General features: G+C 58.1%; 1 protein-coding gene across 1 annotated transcript in view; it reads right to left on the bottom strand.

Annotated features, from left to right (window-relative positions):
• The window catches only part of Fam102a (family with sequence similarity 102, member A), a gene marked incomplete at its 5' end in the record, with an annotated part of 30,914 nt that extends 13,852 nt beyond the window's left edge, over positions 1-17,062 (bottom strand). The window contains 1 exon segment of the mRNA XM_005382390.2: positions 16,866-17,062. Coding sequence (XP_005382447.1) covers positions 16,866-17,011 — 146 coding nt within the window.
• Between the last annotated feature and the right edge of the window lie 3 nt (positions 17,063-17,065).

The following is a 17,065-nucleotide window of genomic DNA, read 5'->3' as shown; positions in this document are numbered from 1 at the left end:
CTGTGGCTTAGGCAGGGGCAGAGCGCAGACATGCAGCAGGCAGGTGGAAGGTCAGAGAACAGAGACCTCTCAGCAGGCAGAGGCCAAGCCTGCAAGGTGGAGGCTGGGGAGCAGTGCATTACACCTCTCCTCCACCTGGCCTGGGGTCCAGTAGCCGCTGGGGACAGGGAGTGGAGGCTACAGTGGTTGGGGCGTGCCTAGACACCCATCTGAGGAATGAGGGCTAGTGCCTGGGAACGAAAGCTGGTAGCAAACTCAGTCACAGGCTCTCTCCCTTCCCTTTTGAGAGCCTGCCATGGGAACGCCCTGCCAGGAAGCCTGAGGCCCATCTGTGGTTCCTGTGATCCTGCCAGGCCGGGGTAGAGAAAGCCACGTGGAGCTCTCCCAGACTCAGGTGACAGGCGTGTTCCTCCTCCTCAGGAAGGTGAGTGGGGCAGGACTCAGGACCACGGGATCTGCACGGGGCCTCCCTCCTGTTTAAACAGCGGTCTACACAATCACCTATCAGATGTCACCACTCCCACAGGAAAAGGCTTGCAGCCTGGCCCGGCCCATCCCAGGGGATCACAGTGAGGGTGAAGTCAACACCACACAGTGTCCCACCATGCCCCGACTCTACAACACTGGCAGGTGGCTGTTTTCCTGGCCCCTGCCCTTTTCTTTCTTTTTTTGGTCTTTTTGAGACAGGGTCTCACTATGCAGTTCAGGCTGGTCTTGAACTCACTTTGTCGCCCAGGCTGGCCTCAAACGCAAATTGCAACAATCCCCCTACCTTGGCCTCCCAAGTGCTGGGATTACAGGGGTATGCCCCCACGCCTGGCCCTGGCCCTCTTTTTGGGTAAGGAAAGTGAGGCTCAGAAATGCTGCACAGCTCACCCAAGTACCAGAGCTATGGGCAGCAGAGCTGTATTAGCCCCAGGTCCTTCTGTGTCCAGGGTCCGTGTCACAGACTGGCAGCCACAGCCACCTCCAGGACCGCAGGGCTCCCTCATCAGACCCAGGGCCCCTCAGTGGGCACCCTCAGATGAGTAGAAGGGGCCCCAAGCACAGGATGGGGCAACGAGGTAGGGTGAGGGGTGCTCATAAATAAAAGCAAGAGAGGGAGGATGAGGCAGGAGGATCGCCCTGAGTTTGAGTTTGAGGCCAGCCTGACATAAAAAGCGAGACTCTGTCTCAAAAAACAAAAGTAACAACAACAACAACGAAGATTAAGGATGGCAAGTGCCAAGCAGAGAGCTGTGAGCCCCAGTGGGCAAGAGGCCAGGTCAGGTTTGAGGAAATCTCAGGGCCTTCATTCATTCAAACTCTTTTACTAAGAACCCACTGCATGTCAGGCACTAGTGAAGGCCCTACAAACTAAGCAGTACACAGAGGAAAGAGAAAGTCCTGTCTTGGAGAGGCTGAGGGGCTGGCAGTCGGTAGCAGACAGAAGCAAGCAAGGTGAGCCTGGAGGCGAGAGGTGCTGTGGGAAAAACGAACTGAGGAAGGAGGCACAGTGTGCAGGCAGGGGAGGCGTGCAGGAAGGATGACCAAGGAAGGTCTGAAGGAGGTGATACTGGAGCAAAGAGCTGAAGGGGCTGACAGGGAGCCACACAAGGTACCTGGAGAAGAGCAGTCCAGGTGCAGGGAGCAGCGAGTACAAAGGCACCACGCAGGAACGCGCCTGACCTGTGCAGAAGCCCAAGGAGGCCACTGTGGCCGGAGCAGGGACAGTGAGGAGCAGAGCGGTGAGGAAGGAGACCAGAGTCTCGACCTCAAACTGACAAAGGAACTGGGCGGCTACACCGGGACCTAGAGCACCCACGTGTGTGAGAGGGGCCACAGTGCAGCAGTAACAGCGGGGCAAAAACGGGAACAAATCAAATGTGCTACAGAGAACTGTCCAAGGGCACGGAGCAGGCAGCTGCTAGAAGGAAGGGGAGGGAGACAGGGAGACCCACACTCACCAGGAGGGAAAGATGGCCCCTTCCTACCTAAGGGAAAAGCAAGATGGAGAAGGGGCTCTCTTTTATTTACTTTTTTAAAAACATTTTTGAGACAGGGTCACTATGTAGCCCAGGCTGGCCTCAAACTCATGGCAATCCTCCTGCCTCAGCCTCCCAAGTGCTGGGATTATAGGCGTGTGCCACCACACCAGCCTTACTTTTAAAAACTGACAAATGCAAATGTCCACGTGCACAAAGGAGACTGGAGATGCTCATGTCACACTGTGCCGACTGGGCCTGCCGGGGGCCAAGGGCCCATACGCAACAGCAACACGAATCGCTCCAATGACCAGCGGCACAGTGAGCCACCTAGAAGTTATCAATTAAATGTTTATCAGTGAAACAAGACCATCTGCCTTGCAGGACCAGCTAAAGAGCTACAGCTTCACTCTTTTTTTGTTTTTGTTTTTTTTTTCCGGTATCGGGAATCGAACTCACGACCTCACGCTTGCCAAGCAGGCGCTGTGCCGCTGAGCTAAATCCCCAGCCCCAAGAGTTACAACTTTAGAATGACAAAACCTAACCATGTGTGAAGTCCTGGCTTCAACCCTTAGCACCAAAGAGAAAAAGTAAAATAACAAAACCAAGGCCCAGAGGAGTCCATCTCTTTGGCCTAGGCACGTCCTGGCTGCCTGGACAAGTGGCTCATTCACACTGGAGGGAAGGGACATCGGCCAGAGGGAAAGGACAGCCCAGCCAGGTCTGACTACGGCGCAGGTACGGGGCGCCACTTTCTCAGTTCTTGACTAACAGTTATTCCCATAATCAAAATTTAAATTGAAAAACGAGAAAAAGGGATGAGGTTAGTAGAGCTGTTTATGAGCAAAAGGAATCTGCACTACAGCCACCTGACTGAGGCCTGGCCCACACCTGCCCCCCTGAAGTACTGCACGTGGGGGCACCCTGTGCCTGCTGGCGGGGCAGGGTGCTGGCCTGGATGGAGTGGCTGTGCGGCCCTCCCAGCCCAGTTTCAGGGTGTGCTTTCAGCTCCCCGCTGCCTGCCAGGGACAGGTAATTACAGAGACTGGTTTCGTTTTTAGCTTTAAGATATACAATTAGACGTGCAAATCCCAGCAAGGCAGGGCAAGCCCTCTACCCACGGCGGCTGTCGTGGTCATCACAGAGGCCCCATTCAGCTATTTCTGAGCTTTCCTGAAATAGAACAGAGCACCCCACCAGACTAGTGTCCTCAGGACTCCCCCGAGCTCTCCTGGGCTTGGGGAGACCAGCCCAGCCACCACAGCCTGGCCCGCTGGCCCATCCCAGGCATCCGGGCCAGGGAGTGCGGGGACCAGGACCCAGATGCTGAGCCGGGTCTCTGCGATGCATCTGCAGATGTACGGTGGGCGCCAGCTTAGGGTGTAGGGCACAACGTGAGTTCACCTTCTAGAGGAGCCTCTGGTGGCCTGGGGTAGGCAGGCGTTAGGCAGAAAACGACTGAAAGCTGCTGGGGTTTCAAGAGAGGAGAAGGGCTACAAGAATATGGTGGCAGAACAGGGATGGAGGGGTCGGGCAGTGGTGTTGGAGCTGGACCCCAAGTCTGGGGTGAAGATTTGGGAGAAGGATGTTTCAAGCAGTGGGAAGACCCAGAGGAAGGGTGTGGCTCTCAGGGCAGCAGGAAGAGGGCTGGGGTTGGGGTGAGGCTGCCAAGCAACAGCGAAGTCCCAACTCCGGGAGCCTCAGCTTGCCTGTAAAAGGGGGCTCTCGCCTGCTGCACGGGCGTAGGGGTGGCGCCACGGTGCCTGGGGGTGATCCCATGGTTCCGTCTCCACTGCTCAGCCCCAAGGTGATGCAAGGCATTCTGCCAGCACCGTGGGTGAGGCCACCTCTTCCTCCAGCTCACCTCACCATGTCTCAGGACACCAGGCCCAGCACCGGGCCATCATCAGGGCCCCACGCAGACGGGACTGCATCTCCCGTCTCTGTCACCACTGTCTGTCCCCAGGGCCAGGATGAAGCTGGCAGAGGGGTTCTGCTCTGTGCTCTCGCAGAGAGGCTGCTCTGGAGCACGCTCCCCTTCGGTGCACCTTTACTCAGTACTAAAATGATTGCAGAGCCTGAACTCGCTCTGCGAGACACGTGTTCTGCCCACATCCTGGCCACGGTCCTGTGAGGTGTGCACCACTCATCTTGGTTTTCCAGACAAGGAAACTGAGGTACACTGAGGGTGGGCCAGACCCAAAGTTCTGCACACCATTCTGGACGCTGCTGAGGTGCCTGCCATCACAGCCACCCCTTCCCCCTATCCTTGAGTCAGCTGCCCTCAAAAGCAGGAAGCTAAGTGGTGCACTCTCTCCAGCAAGGAAGGCTCCTGGAGAGACCTGGATGCTGTGAAGGTGACGGGCCAGGCTGAAGTGAGACGCTAACCTCAGCTTCTCAGATGGTGACATTTGGGGCTCACAGCAGGACATGTCCACAGCCTGCGCTCCATTGTTCCTGGAAGTCAGCTCCCTGCCACATCCCCAGCACTGACCGGGCCTGACGGTGTCACTGCCAGGCAAGCGACAAGACCCTAGAGCCATGGCAGCCCTGGGTTCCTGTAAGCAGGTGACGAGGGGTTGTGCTGTGGGAGCCACCTCCTGCCCACAGGCCCCAGAGAGCAACGGGCCCATGGGGCATCTCCCGAGTAGGAGCCAAGGTGCGCACAGACGGCGTCATCACAGAAGCAGAGAGCCCGGCAAGGGGAACCCTGGGGATCGATGGGGTGACCCAGCTTACGACAGGGCTGTGTACAGGGCCTGGGGTGACCCCACGGCTGCCCTCAGCACGTCACGTTCTCAGTTGTGAGAACCCACTAATGCCTCTGCTCACCACCACCGTGTGCTCAGCACGAGGCCTGGTTCTGCCGGGACCAGGTGCGGACTGACACAGTGGGGCACGAGGCCCAGCAGAACGGCGGCTCCCGGACTTGAGTGAGCATAAACACATCCACCAGCTTGTCACATGTGCAGATGCCCCGGAAGCCCTGCCAGAAGCACGGACTGTCAGACAGGGCTTCTCTACCTGAGGAGCTGTCCTATGCGCTGTGCGACGTTTAGCAGCACCCTGCCGGGCACAACCTCAGGGCTGACGACCAAAAATGTGTCCAGGTTTTGCCAAACTACCACAGGTGACCACTGCTGCAGGCCTGGGAGGTACTGTTAAAACCAGGTGACTCTGGAACAGGGAGCAGGGTGCCTGACACAGCTGTGCCTCCCAAGAGGGACCCAGGACCTTCCAGCCCAGCTGTGCTCTGGGTTCTTCAGAGGTCTGGTCCCTGATCAGCCCTTGTAAGAAAAGGTCTCCGGAGCAAGCTCCATCACATGGGTCCCTGCCTGCTGCCCAGCCTACCCCTCCTGGCCGTGCCCATGCCTAGCCGAGTCCCAGGAGCCGATTCCTGGAGGAGCAAGAGGCTGTAGTGATGCAATCTAGGTTCCTGGCTGATGAAAGCCAGTTCAGGCTGGGAGAGCGAAAGTCTAATAGGGAAACAATTTAAATCCACAACATCTGCCAGTGTTTCCCTGAAGAGAAGTGAGCGCAGCCGCCTGGGGAGGGGCCCGCCCCAGGACCAGCCAAGGCATCCGGCCAGGGGCTGTGGGGTGAAGAGCCAACGTGGCAGCCCAGCAGCACAGGACACTGCCAGGAGTTCAGGGCCACATGCAGGGAAGCAGCTCGTACAGCGCTGGCACGCCAGCCCCTCCTCCTGCTGTGAACAGCGAGAAGTTCCTAGAAGCCAAAGCACTTGCTGGTGCCTGACAATGAAGCACTGGAGGAGCACCCAGGAGCCCCACGCTGCTGTCTCAGCTCTCCTGCCAATGAGCCTTGAGGATGGCTCAGGCGCAGATGGGCTGGGGGTAGAAGCTGACACCAGCAAGTGACCCAAGCAAGCAGAAGAGACAGCCCACGGGGGATTCAGAAACTAAGGACAAGGGGTGAGAGGCTCAGGCTTGCTGGGGAAGTGGCAAGGTTAGGAGGAAGGGGTCTAAAGTCAGATACACTGGGCTTTGAATGCTGCTGCTCTCCAGCCAAACAGCTGCAAGGCTGACCTACAAAAACCCCAGCCCAGGGCAGGTGCCAGTAGCCCTGTTTTATGGACACGGGCGACAGCTCTGCCCTCTGTCCCCAGAGCCAGCTTAGAACCCAGGGCAACTGGATTCTCCACTGACCCAGGGATCACTCCCTCTGGCTCTTACAGCCAACTGGGACAGCAGGTGTAAGGATCCAAAGTAAACTGCTGGTCTGACCAAGTGCTAGTCCAACCCCACATGCCCGGGCAAAGGTGCCCCCACCTCCCAGTGCGGCCCGGCCTGGCTTTGGTTTCCTGGCACCCTCCTATTGCTCAGGTGCTTTTTGGACATCAACTTTCTGCTTCCACTTCCCAGATCAGGAAGCTGACACCCAGGGAGTCCAAGCCATTGCCATGAGCACACGAGGGGTCAGGGTAAGAGGTGCTCTGCACCCTGAGCCCCATTGTACAGGATTCCTGGGAAGTCTGCAAGGCAGGGGAGCCATTCTCAGGCCCCATGGCAGCACGACTCCATCAGACCAGGCCCCTGGGCCCTGTGCTTTGTAGGCTGACTCTTCACTGGGACTATACATGCTAAGGAAAGATGGGCTTTAGGACCAGGCTCATGCCAAGGGTCAGAGGGATATGGCTTGAGCCAATCCTGTCAAGAGCTGCAGGTGCTGGGGACGAGGTGGGTCTGTGCAGGCTGCAGAAGGAAGTGGCAGATGCTTCCCAGCAGGTAGGCCCTGCACAGGTGCCTAAGATCAGCCTCCCCCCTCCTGGGTACCTGCTTCGTGTCAGCCAGCATCAGACACTGGACCAAGAGCTAGCCCTGGTTGACATTACAGAACCCACAGCCCAGGGCAGGGAAGTCACCCGACCAAGGTCTCCTGGCTGGGAGAAGTCTGTGATCTGAACCCAAGGCTGTCTGACCCAGAGTGCCAAGTTGGGCCCCCTTGCCAAGCGTAGGGTAAGGCAGAGGTCCCACGAATTCAAAGTGAGAAGATAGTGGGTGTCAAGCTAAGTTTCGTTGCAACTTCCCCTCCCAGGCAGGACCCGTCAGGGTAGCAAATGGAGCTGCAGGGCCAGTTTTGCTCAGGGACATCCCTTTCTGCACCTGTCAGACCCAGCGGACCCATTCCGAGGCACGGAGATGCAGAGAGACTGGGGGCTAAGGGCCTCCGTCACACCTTGTCCCTGTCTCATCAAGTTGCTTCAGGGCCCGGCACAAACATGGTAGGCACCCACGCTGAACAGCAGAAGGGCCTACAGCCTTTCACAAGTAACTGCAGAGAAGGACCTCAAGGTCCTCTCAGATGCTTACAGTCCAGGAAGCAGGCAAAGTCCCTGCCCCAGTCCCTTCCATTTCCTGCCCGAGGACCATGCATCTGGTCATTTCGGGCAGTCAGACAGGTGGGCTGGCAGGTGGCCCAGGCACGTGTGGCCACTCCTGCTTGACTCACACCTAGGTGGTGTTTGACTCACCAGAGGAAGCACAGGAGGCGGGGCATGGGTTAGGGATCCCCATCCCCAGGGCCCAGTCCTTCCAATAACTGGACTCGAGTCACGAGGATGCCTTCTATCCACCCTCACCGTGGGGCACCCCAGCATGTGTGGGCTTCCTCTTCCAGCCCTGCCTTCCAAGGCAGTGAGAACAGTGCAGCTCCTACAGGCAGGGCCTCTACTGTGTTTCCTGCTGCATCCCCTTCTTGGGACGGTACCTGGCACACGGTGGGTGCTCAGAGGGATCTGATGACCGAATGAGGGCCCCTCACACCACTGCTGATACAAGGGCTCCCCCTAAGTCTTTCTATGCTACCTCCAGGTGGGGACTTCCTTGCTTTGGCTGGGCCTTGTTCACCACAGAGTCCAAAGGTCAGGGTCAGGGATCGCCGCCATCATTGGATCTGCCACCTAGATGTGCCCACTGATCCAGAGTATTTCCCTTGGCTTCCTGGCCCTGCAAGGTGACCCCAAGATAATCACATCGCTCAGCCAGCGCCACTTTTCCTCCAGCCCAGCACTGACCTAGACCTGTTTTTCCAGCTGTCCTCGCAGTTCTCAGAGATTCCAACCACAGGACGAAGGACTCAGGGTCATACAGGACATGAGGCCCTGACTCACAGGTCTCCACCTTCTCCCTGGACACCTGATTCTCTGCAGACTCATGGACAATGCAGGGCCAGCCTCACACTCCACGCACATTTACCGAGCACTTGCTACGGGGCTGCCTGAGTGGGCCACTGGGTTACAGCCCAATGGGCCGGCTCAGTCTTCCCACATCCATGATGCGGAGGGTTGGCCTCACCCAGGCCTGCCTCTAACATTGGATCATCTTTAGCTGACACAGACCCCTCCACAACCGCGGCGGCCCAGAGCAGCCTTCTTTGGCACTCAGGGAGAGCAGGCCAAAGGCCAATCTTCAACAGGGCTGAGCACCAGTACAGATGGAATGGAAACTTCCCTCCCGCTCTGGTCATTCTTGGAGATGGATGTGTCTGAGGGTCTCCTCTCATGCATGTGAGTGACCCAGCTCTAATGACAATGTTTTAATGGGTGAACTACAGGAAAAGAGAAGAGGAACAACCTGGGAACAGGGACCTTTTTCCTTTTCTGTTCCTACCCTTGGTCCCCTCCAACCACTGCCCTTGATTGATACCAACTACTGATAGCCTTTGCTATGCACGTACTCTGTGCCAGGGCTATGACAGCTACATCCACCCATCTCAGCCACGCATCAGAGAGGCGCTGACTGACCCACCCACAGATAAGGAAAGCAAGGTTCAGCGATCTAGCAGGCTGGCAGCCCGACGAGGCTCCCAGGCCTTGGACCTGCCAAGCCCGACAGCCCGACAGGCCCTGCTGGGGTTTGCAAGAGGCAGGAGGAAAATCCCCAGCCCAAGGAGGCTGTTGGCAGCTGCCAAGATGAGCTTATTGCTTCATACACAAAAGCGATGCTCATCAGGTCAGACGGCTCAGGTCAGCTTGACAGAAAAACCCAGGAAAGTCCCGAGGTCCACCTCCAGGAGCCTAAAAAAGTGACTCATTGTGTCTAGAGGGCTTTGGTGCCCACCCAGCACCCCCAGAGGTATGAGGCAGTTCAAGGCTCACTTCTAGCAGAGGTGTGCCGCTCACTGGTCCTCTGAGCAAACACACCCACAGAACCAGCCCCAGCAGCAGGACATCACAGGCCAGGGCCCTTCCAGATGCTGATGATCTCACCCTGACTTGTGCCCAAATGCTTAAAACTCTACACAAATGGCCATGTACCCTGCTGCCCAGCGCTGTCAGGGGCACGGTTCCTCTGCTACCACAGAAGCCGCTCATCCTCCTACTGCAGAGGATGCTGGGAGTTTTGCTGTCAGTCATCCTGGATAAGAAGCCACCTTTCTCGGCAGACACTCACCCGCTACTACCCTCTGTGGTTCTACAATACAAAGTGGATTCTGATCTGAACCCTGAGGGTGGTTGGTTGAGCCCTCACCTCCTCCAAACTCCCTCCCAGGCCACTCTCTAACCCTGGCCATCCCCAAGACCTAGCCCAACACCACTTCCTCAGGGCCAGTCGCCGTACTTCAGACTGTCGTGTGCTTCTCCTTTAGAGGTCTTGTGGGAGTGGCAACCACACCCCAGGGCCCAACCTGGGTCTCAGACATGGAAAGCGCCCAGAAAATTGTCACCGAGTAAGGGGGGAGTACAAGCCACAGGTGTGCGAAGTCCAGCCACTCAAGAGAGGAAGTGGTGGGAGGTGAGGGCGCTTTGCGTGTGAAGAGGATCCACACTTCCGCCTTCTCTGGCACTAGTCTGTGCACCTCCTGTCTGGGCAGGTTTAGTCTTTTAGCTGCTAGGGCCCGGCTGTGCCCGGATCTCAGGAGACCGGATGGAGGAGGACGCTGAGGCTGCAAAGGCAAAGCCTGTGGCCATTCAGCAGCTTCCAAGGTCCAAATGCAGAGCCTGAGCAGGGCCACAGCCTCTCCTCCTCCTCCTCCCCAGTCAGTTATGAGATCGCTGCCTCTGCAGGGAGCCCACTGGACCCCACCATCAGGCCTGCAGCTGCCTCTCAATTACAGCCTTAGAGCCCATGGTGGCACCCGGCTGCCTGGTAGCGGGCGAGCGCTGCTCCTGACACCAGCTGATACCTCGGGCACAGGGGCGGGGAGGGCAGGCCCTAGGCTAAGCAGCTGGCTGTGGCTGCCATGGTCCAGCAACCACACTGGTTCAGAGCCAGGGGAGAAAAGTTCCAGCCTGCAGCAGTGCCAACCCACAGCAAGAGGCCCAGGCCTACGATGCAATGGAGGCCTCTCCTGCCCATGAAGGGTCCAGGGCCTGGGGAAGGAGCTAGACACAGGCGTGGGGGGCTGCAGTACCCTGAAATGAGGACGCACAAAGGGGACAAGTCCAAAAAGACCAGGAATGGGTTCCCAAAGGAGGTGCTGTCCCCTGGGGTCATCACTGTCTCCCGGGGTGGGCGGGAGTTCAGCGAGTGGGGAGGTGGGGAGCTGAAGAAGTGGCAACTGCAGGCAAAGGAGGAGCACTCAGAGGACCAAGGATGAGACAGGAGCCAAAGGGCCACATATTCTCACCCGCACCACTGCCGCCAGCAGGTGGACAGCCGGTGCCCTGCACCTCCCGAGGGAGCTGTCCTCTGCCTGTCAAAGCTGTTCCTGAGCTGGCAATGCTGAGGGTGCTCCAGGAGGACACAACCAAGCCAATGGGGGCCAGAAAGCAGGCCAACCCCAGCGCGCCCCGAGCCCAGACTCCAGGCACGCTCCTTGTCACTGTCCCCTGGGACCCGTGAGTGAACCTGAGTGGCAAGCACCCTCTCTGTGACACCCTATCAGTCCTGGCCCACTGAGCAGTACCAGCTGCCACAAGGAGCAAGTGAGGTGCACCATCTGGCCCACCACGGTGACTCAGGCTGGGGCCAGGAGCCAAGCTGGATGTCTGACAGGTATTATCTCACCACGTCCTCCGGAGGACACGGCAAGGCAGACAGCACAGCCCTCCTGGAGGTCACGGAGGAGGCTGGAGCTAAGTCTCTTGCCCAAGGTCACAGGCAATGGCAGGCAGGCCTGGGTAGTGGGAGAGGCAGAAACCAAACAGGCCAAGCTCCCTATCAGAGCTTCGTCCTTTAAGCACCGAAACAAGCTGGCCACGGGGCTGGGAACTGTCCCCAGCCAGTCAGCATCTGGGCCGGTGGGATGTGGGCGATTCTGGGCCTACACTGGAGAGCTCTTCCAAGCCCAGCGCCTAGAGAGGCTCAGAGCAAAGCTCCAGGTTTGCAACACAGCCAGGTTGCAAAGCACTTTCGGAGCCCCGGTGCAGGTCTGGTGTCCCTCAATCCAAAGCACTTGCAGCAGAGGTGGCTGAGGAGCTGCACACACCGCCTCTGCACCCATCTTTGCTCTAGGTCTCTTTCTAAACTAATCTGTCTCCCCTGCTCAAACCTTTCTGTGGCTCCCTGGTGAGGACAGACTTAAAGGCTGCAGCATCACTGCCCGGTCCCTGACTGCCCACACACTGCATCCCTGGGCTGAGGCCCACGAGCAGGCTCACCAGTGGCCACCCCAGCGCCCACACAGAGCCCCTCGAAAGCAAATCAGGACTTCCAGGTACTGAACAAAGGGTTCAAAGTCATCCGGGGCTCTGAGCCACCCCCAGGCAAGAAGGGCAACAGGCAAGATGTGTGATTGCCACAAGAACCTCTGGCCGCACAGCCTGGGGACGGAGAGCCCAGCCGGGACCAGGCTTCAGGGAACAACCCTGGCCCCACACAGCCAGATCACCTCGGCTCAGGACTGCTGGCAGACAAGCAGCAAGGGCTGCCAGGTGGCACCTGCCAACAGTATGGCGAGCTGGCAGCAAAGGCCAGGTCCCTGGAGCAGACACTAAGGCCAGGCACAATCAGGGCAGCCTCAGGCCTCACCAAGGCCACCAGCAGCATCACCTGCCCTGGTACCACAGCCCCGCTGCCTGAACTGGCCCGAGGCCTCCTGACCTCCCTGCCCTGGGACTTCTCTTCATGAGCCCCTCTGGCAGACACGGAAGGCCTTCCACAGGGTCCACGCCAGGGACCACAGACGTGCTCTGGGCTCAGGCGCAGCCCAGACAGCTCACGCCGAAGTAGCTGCAAATCCCCTTGAGCCAAACAGTGCCACGCAGTACTGTTGTCAGATCTTCCAACTTAAAAGAAACTGAAAGTCCAGATTTTTATGTGGATCAACAACTACAGAGCACTGCATGAGTCAACAAAATGCCGGCTATGTTAGGCCATTTTGCACCCTCTGAATGTCCATCTTCCGGCAACTCTAGGCAACAGGCACAGGCCAGGCCTTCACAGGATGAGGACCCAACCTGACCATTCGCCTGCCAGCCCCTCTAATCTGTCCCGCTTCCTCTTCCTCTGCCTGCCACTACCAGCCAGGCCAGGCCAGCACTGCCTGTAGGCCAACTCCCACCGGCTCTCACCAGGTGTGGGTCAGGCCCCCTTGCACCTTCTCTACCTGTTCCCCTGCCCCTTCCAGGGCTCCTGAGTCCAGGGAACAGTCTGGACCATCACTGTCCATCCGACTTACTCCAGGACCAAGTAAGTGCCTTCCAGCCAGGGGCCTCTACTCCAAAGGCTCAGCCCTACTAGAACCCCTCCACCATCAAGGCTCCCACGAACTGTTCCTTTCCCAGGGAAGCCCTCCCTACCTATGTCTCACAAGAGACAGTGAGCCCTACGAAGGCACGGCCTGGGCCCTGGCCTGATGACAAGTGGCCAGGAGCCTGAGCAGAAGTGCCTCCCCGCCGGTCTGCCAGGGTCCAGTGGGATCCGCAGGGACCCACCCCACATCTGGCTGGCTCCAGAGTTCCCATGACGCCCACCAGGGAGTAGGGCAGTCTGGTTCCGCTTACCTGCGGAAGCCCAGGACCAATGGGTACTTGGTCAGAGTGGAATGAGGACCCCTGCTTGCCCCTCCATCCTCCCTGGTGCTCTCAGCCTCTGGGCTTTGCTCTGAGCAGGAAAGTGAACACCCTGCCCACCGCAGAGGTCCCCTGCACGTGCACACTCATGACCCTCCCCTCTGTCTTCCTACAGCTCCATGCCAAGACACTCCTGTTGAGAACAGGCCTCGCATGGCAGTGGACCCAAGCGGCATTCCGCAGCTTCTTCCAAGGAGGGCGGGTGAGGAACTGCGGAAGCACAGCTCTGCCAAGCATGTGTGAGGAAAGACCAGCAGGCCTGGGCACACAGCCTCCAGCTGTACAGCTGACCTGTCCAAGGCAATGGCCCTCCGTGGCCTCCCATCTGGGTGGGCACCAGTCCATGCCCACAGAAAGCAGGCAGTGCCTGTGTGGTGAGCACCCAGGCGCTCCTTCAAGTCTGCCCAAATAAACCCACCAAAGGCCGAAGGAGCACTCTAAGCTGCCGGAGAAGAAAAGGACAGGGAAGCAGACTTTCCAGTCTCAGGCTGCTTCTTGGACAACCAGGCATACAAGTTCAGAGCTGGAGGAGTCCCTGCAGCAACCTTTCTTTCCTAGCCCAGCCCACCTTCTTTGTGCAGAGATGGGTACTGAGGTACAGGGGCAGAGGTCAAGCCAGACTAGAGTCCAACTGGCTGTGCCATTTGCTCCTCCTGTAAGTGATCAAAGTGAGTCACTTCTTTGTCCCAGGCTTCAATCTCCGCATCTGTCAGCTGAGGAGACGCTCTCTCCTCTCCGGTGTGACATACATCAGCACCTCCCTTGCATTGCCTCCCCTGGTACCGCCAGCCACAGGCATGGGGCAAGCCACAGGACCAGCTGGGAACACAGCCCTGGGATACTTGGGACTATTCCTGCCCAAAGGCAGTCTTGAAGAGGTTGGCTACTTCCCAACTTACCAGACTGGGCTAAGATTCTGTATCCCTCCTGAGATGCCCTTGCCCCTGAAAACCTCCCAGATGCCATTTGGATCCATCTGTCTAGGGACCCCAGCAAATGCCACTGTACTCCGGCGCTAGCCCATCTACAGCAGTGGCTTCAACTCCACTCCACCTTATGGTCCTGGGACTCTTTCCCCTGCACCTCCAAACTAGCCAACCGTGCACTTTCCTGTGCCACTCAACTCACTAAAGGAGCATTTTTCAAAGGCCTGGGCATGCCACGTGGAAGTGCTGCAGCTACTTCCGACCCACTCAAATTCAGGTCTTCTCTCTGCTGCTCTGTGGCTGAGTAACACAGAGGCCCAGCTGAAGCGGCCCAACCACTTCAACTCTCCTGGTGTCCTCACCTGTAAATGGAGACAACAGCCTCAGCTCACGGGAACTCGCAGAGACTCAACAGATCATGCGTCGGAGGTACGCAACAAGTCCCCAATCATACAGCAGATGCACGTTCAAAGCTAGTTTGAACCACAGTGAAGGAAAAATTACCTTCCCAATTGCCATTTACCACCCAATGACTTCTAGCATGTGACTTCGCCTCTCTGCATTAGGCACGTCTCCAGGGGATACCATCTGCAAAGCACAGCCCCTCATGGGCGCTCAGAACACAGCGGCTGTGAGGATTACCGCCGGTACGGAGGTGTTGGAAAGATGAGGCTGTGGAACAGCCCAGTGCACCACCTGCTCTACCTGCTCAAATTGGGTCAGGCGGAGCTGTGTACCCAGCTGTTGCCATGGCACCCAACACAGGGAAACATACTCCAGCTAGGAGGGCGGATGCTGCAGGGTGGGGCCTCGGCTGCTTCACTCTGAGCTGCCAGCACCAAGTCTGAGCCATCTCAGGGGCCCCTGGGGTTCGGGAGAACTGCTACTGGATCTGGGTCTAGGACCTGAACAGGTCTAGTCACCCCAGTCCCTACCCTCAACTGGTAAACAATGGGGCTGTGGTAGCCAGGAGGGGTGGGCTGCAAGGTGGGGCTCCTGGGCTACAGATCAGAGCGGGTGGGGTGCGGGTGGAGGGAGCAGGAACTTAGGAACCTCAAACCCTGGACAAGAGCCAAGGCAGCTCTGAACTGGCTTTAAATTCTCTGCAGCCACACCTGCCAGCAGCCAACGGGCACCCCGCACCCACCGAGTGCCCAGCCTCGGGGGGGCCTCAATGTCAGTTCCTCCCTTCACAGCCCCGCTCAGGTTTCATGCAGGCTGAGGCCTGGGAAAGGCTGTCTGGGCTCAGCTGGGCTTGGGAAAGCAGAGGCCCCTTGCCAGAGGGGAAAAAGAGAAAACAGACATGGAATCTAGATCATGTGGGCTAAGACCTGGAACTTTCCAGACTTTCCTGGATGGGAGGGAAGGTTCAGAGCCATGGAGAGGCTGATGGTCACAGGGCCCGGGAGGCCGGGTGAGACCTCAGCCTGCGGCCCAGTGTCAATTCCCTTGTGGGATTCAGGGGGGGCGCACTGCTCTGATTTATGGGAGGTGGAGGGGTATCCCTAAGACCCAGAGGGGCTGCAGCCTGGGCGGGACATGGAACACAGATTACCCATTCCCCTCACAACCTGAGGAGTGGGTCTCACTTCTCCATTTCACAAGTGGAAACTGAGACTCAGAAGCACGACAGGGCAGTGATTACGAGCACATCCTAAGTTGGAAACTAGGTTCTGCTGCATTAACTCAAGCAAACCACTCTGAGCCTCAGTTCTCACGCCTTCAAGGGGACCCCACCTCTACCTGGCTCCATGTCACAGTCAAAGGGTCCAGACCAACAGCTCCTGGCCCTTGAGATCAGAGAGGTTAGAGAACAACGAAAATCCCAGCCAGTGACTGGCCAACCCCAGGCCCCAGGCCCGAGCACAGCGGGGCACGGTAAGATCCCATGCAATCCAGGACTGCCCCCACCCACAGCGAGGGGCAGTCCTTAGATAAGCAGCTCCCAGCGGAGCAGGGAGCCAGGGCAAGGAAAAGGCACCCTACCCTGTCCACACACAACACCGAAAGGCCGTGCAGCGCCCCTCCTCCCTGCAATAGTCAATCTCTGAGCGCATCCAACAGGTCTCCCAACAGGCCAAGTTCAGCGGATCACCCCCTCCTTTGAGGTCCCCGGCAAGCCACTCACTTCCTCTTTCTGGGCCTCAGTTTCTCCATCTCAGAACTGCAGCAGGCCCTGCTCACTGGCCCCACAAGGCCCCAGGAGCAAAGGGCAGGCGGGGGTGGGGGGGCCATGCAGCAGGCCCTGCACTGCATTCTCTACTGAAAATGCTCCACAACTCTGACGCAAGAAAGGGTATCAGGCCCAGCTTTCAGAAACAGAAACAAGAGCCCAGAAAGAGGCAGGATCCACATGCCCATCTGTCCAGCCAGGGCTGTGACCCCAGGTGGGACCAGCGAACTCGGGCCGCCTGGGAGTTGTCACCCTCAGCCCGCCAGGATGGCGATGAACACAAAACCAAACTCAATCCGCAGAGAGGGCAGCAGCTTCCTGACAAGGGCATTTGCAATGCAAAACAGTCCAGCTCGGCCAGAGAAGGACAGTCGCTCAGAGGGGGCTGGGCAGGCCAAATTCTGGCCAGACCCCGGAGTGCCTGGGGCGGGACCTTTGCAGCCACCTGGGAGAGCCAGAGAACCTGTCCTGGCACAGGCACCAACTACATCATGACGGCTCCAGGTGCAGCCGGGGTGCACAGTGGTTTGGATGCTCCCTCAAGCGCAAATCCCACGGTTCTCTATACACAAACCTGCAGGACAGACTTACTGTGGGCTGCACGCGGAGCGCCAAAGGGCAGCTGCAGAAACAGACTCCCAGGTATCTACCTGGTCACCTGCAAACAGGTGCCTGGCACCCTGCCAGCTCGTTCTGCTTTGTGCAAATCTATCCTCGACACACAGATCCCCTGGGACCCCCTGGTACCAAGGAAGAACTGCACACGGCCAAGGAGTTAGACCTCGTGGCCCCCTTTCCTTGCAGGCAGGCAATGTCCCAGCTCCTACCTTGACGACAAACTGACAAAATCTCCGCCATCCAGCAGCCGGACCTTGCAGAAGAGGACCCCGTTCACGAATGGGACCGCAGTCAGCTCCTCCAGAGTGAAAGTGGTTTGAAATTTGAATTTCTTCTTCTTCATCAAGAAAGCCATGAGCGAGTTCCCTGAGTCTGAAGCCCCAAAGGCAAAAAAAAAAAAAAAAAAAAA

Source organism: Chinchilla lanigera, unplaced genomic scaffold (genome assembly GCF_000276665.1).
Source record: "Chinchilla lanigera isolate Chin_1 unplaced genomic scaffold, ChiLan1.0 scaffold00018, whole genome shotgun sequence".
In the NCBI taxonomy this organism is placed as follows: Eukaryota; Metazoa; Chordata; class Mammalia; order Rodentia; family Chinchillidae; genus Chinchilla; species Chinchilla lanigera.
Note: the sequence above shows the minus strand (reverse complement) of the source record. Positions and strands in the feature narration are given on the sequence as shown.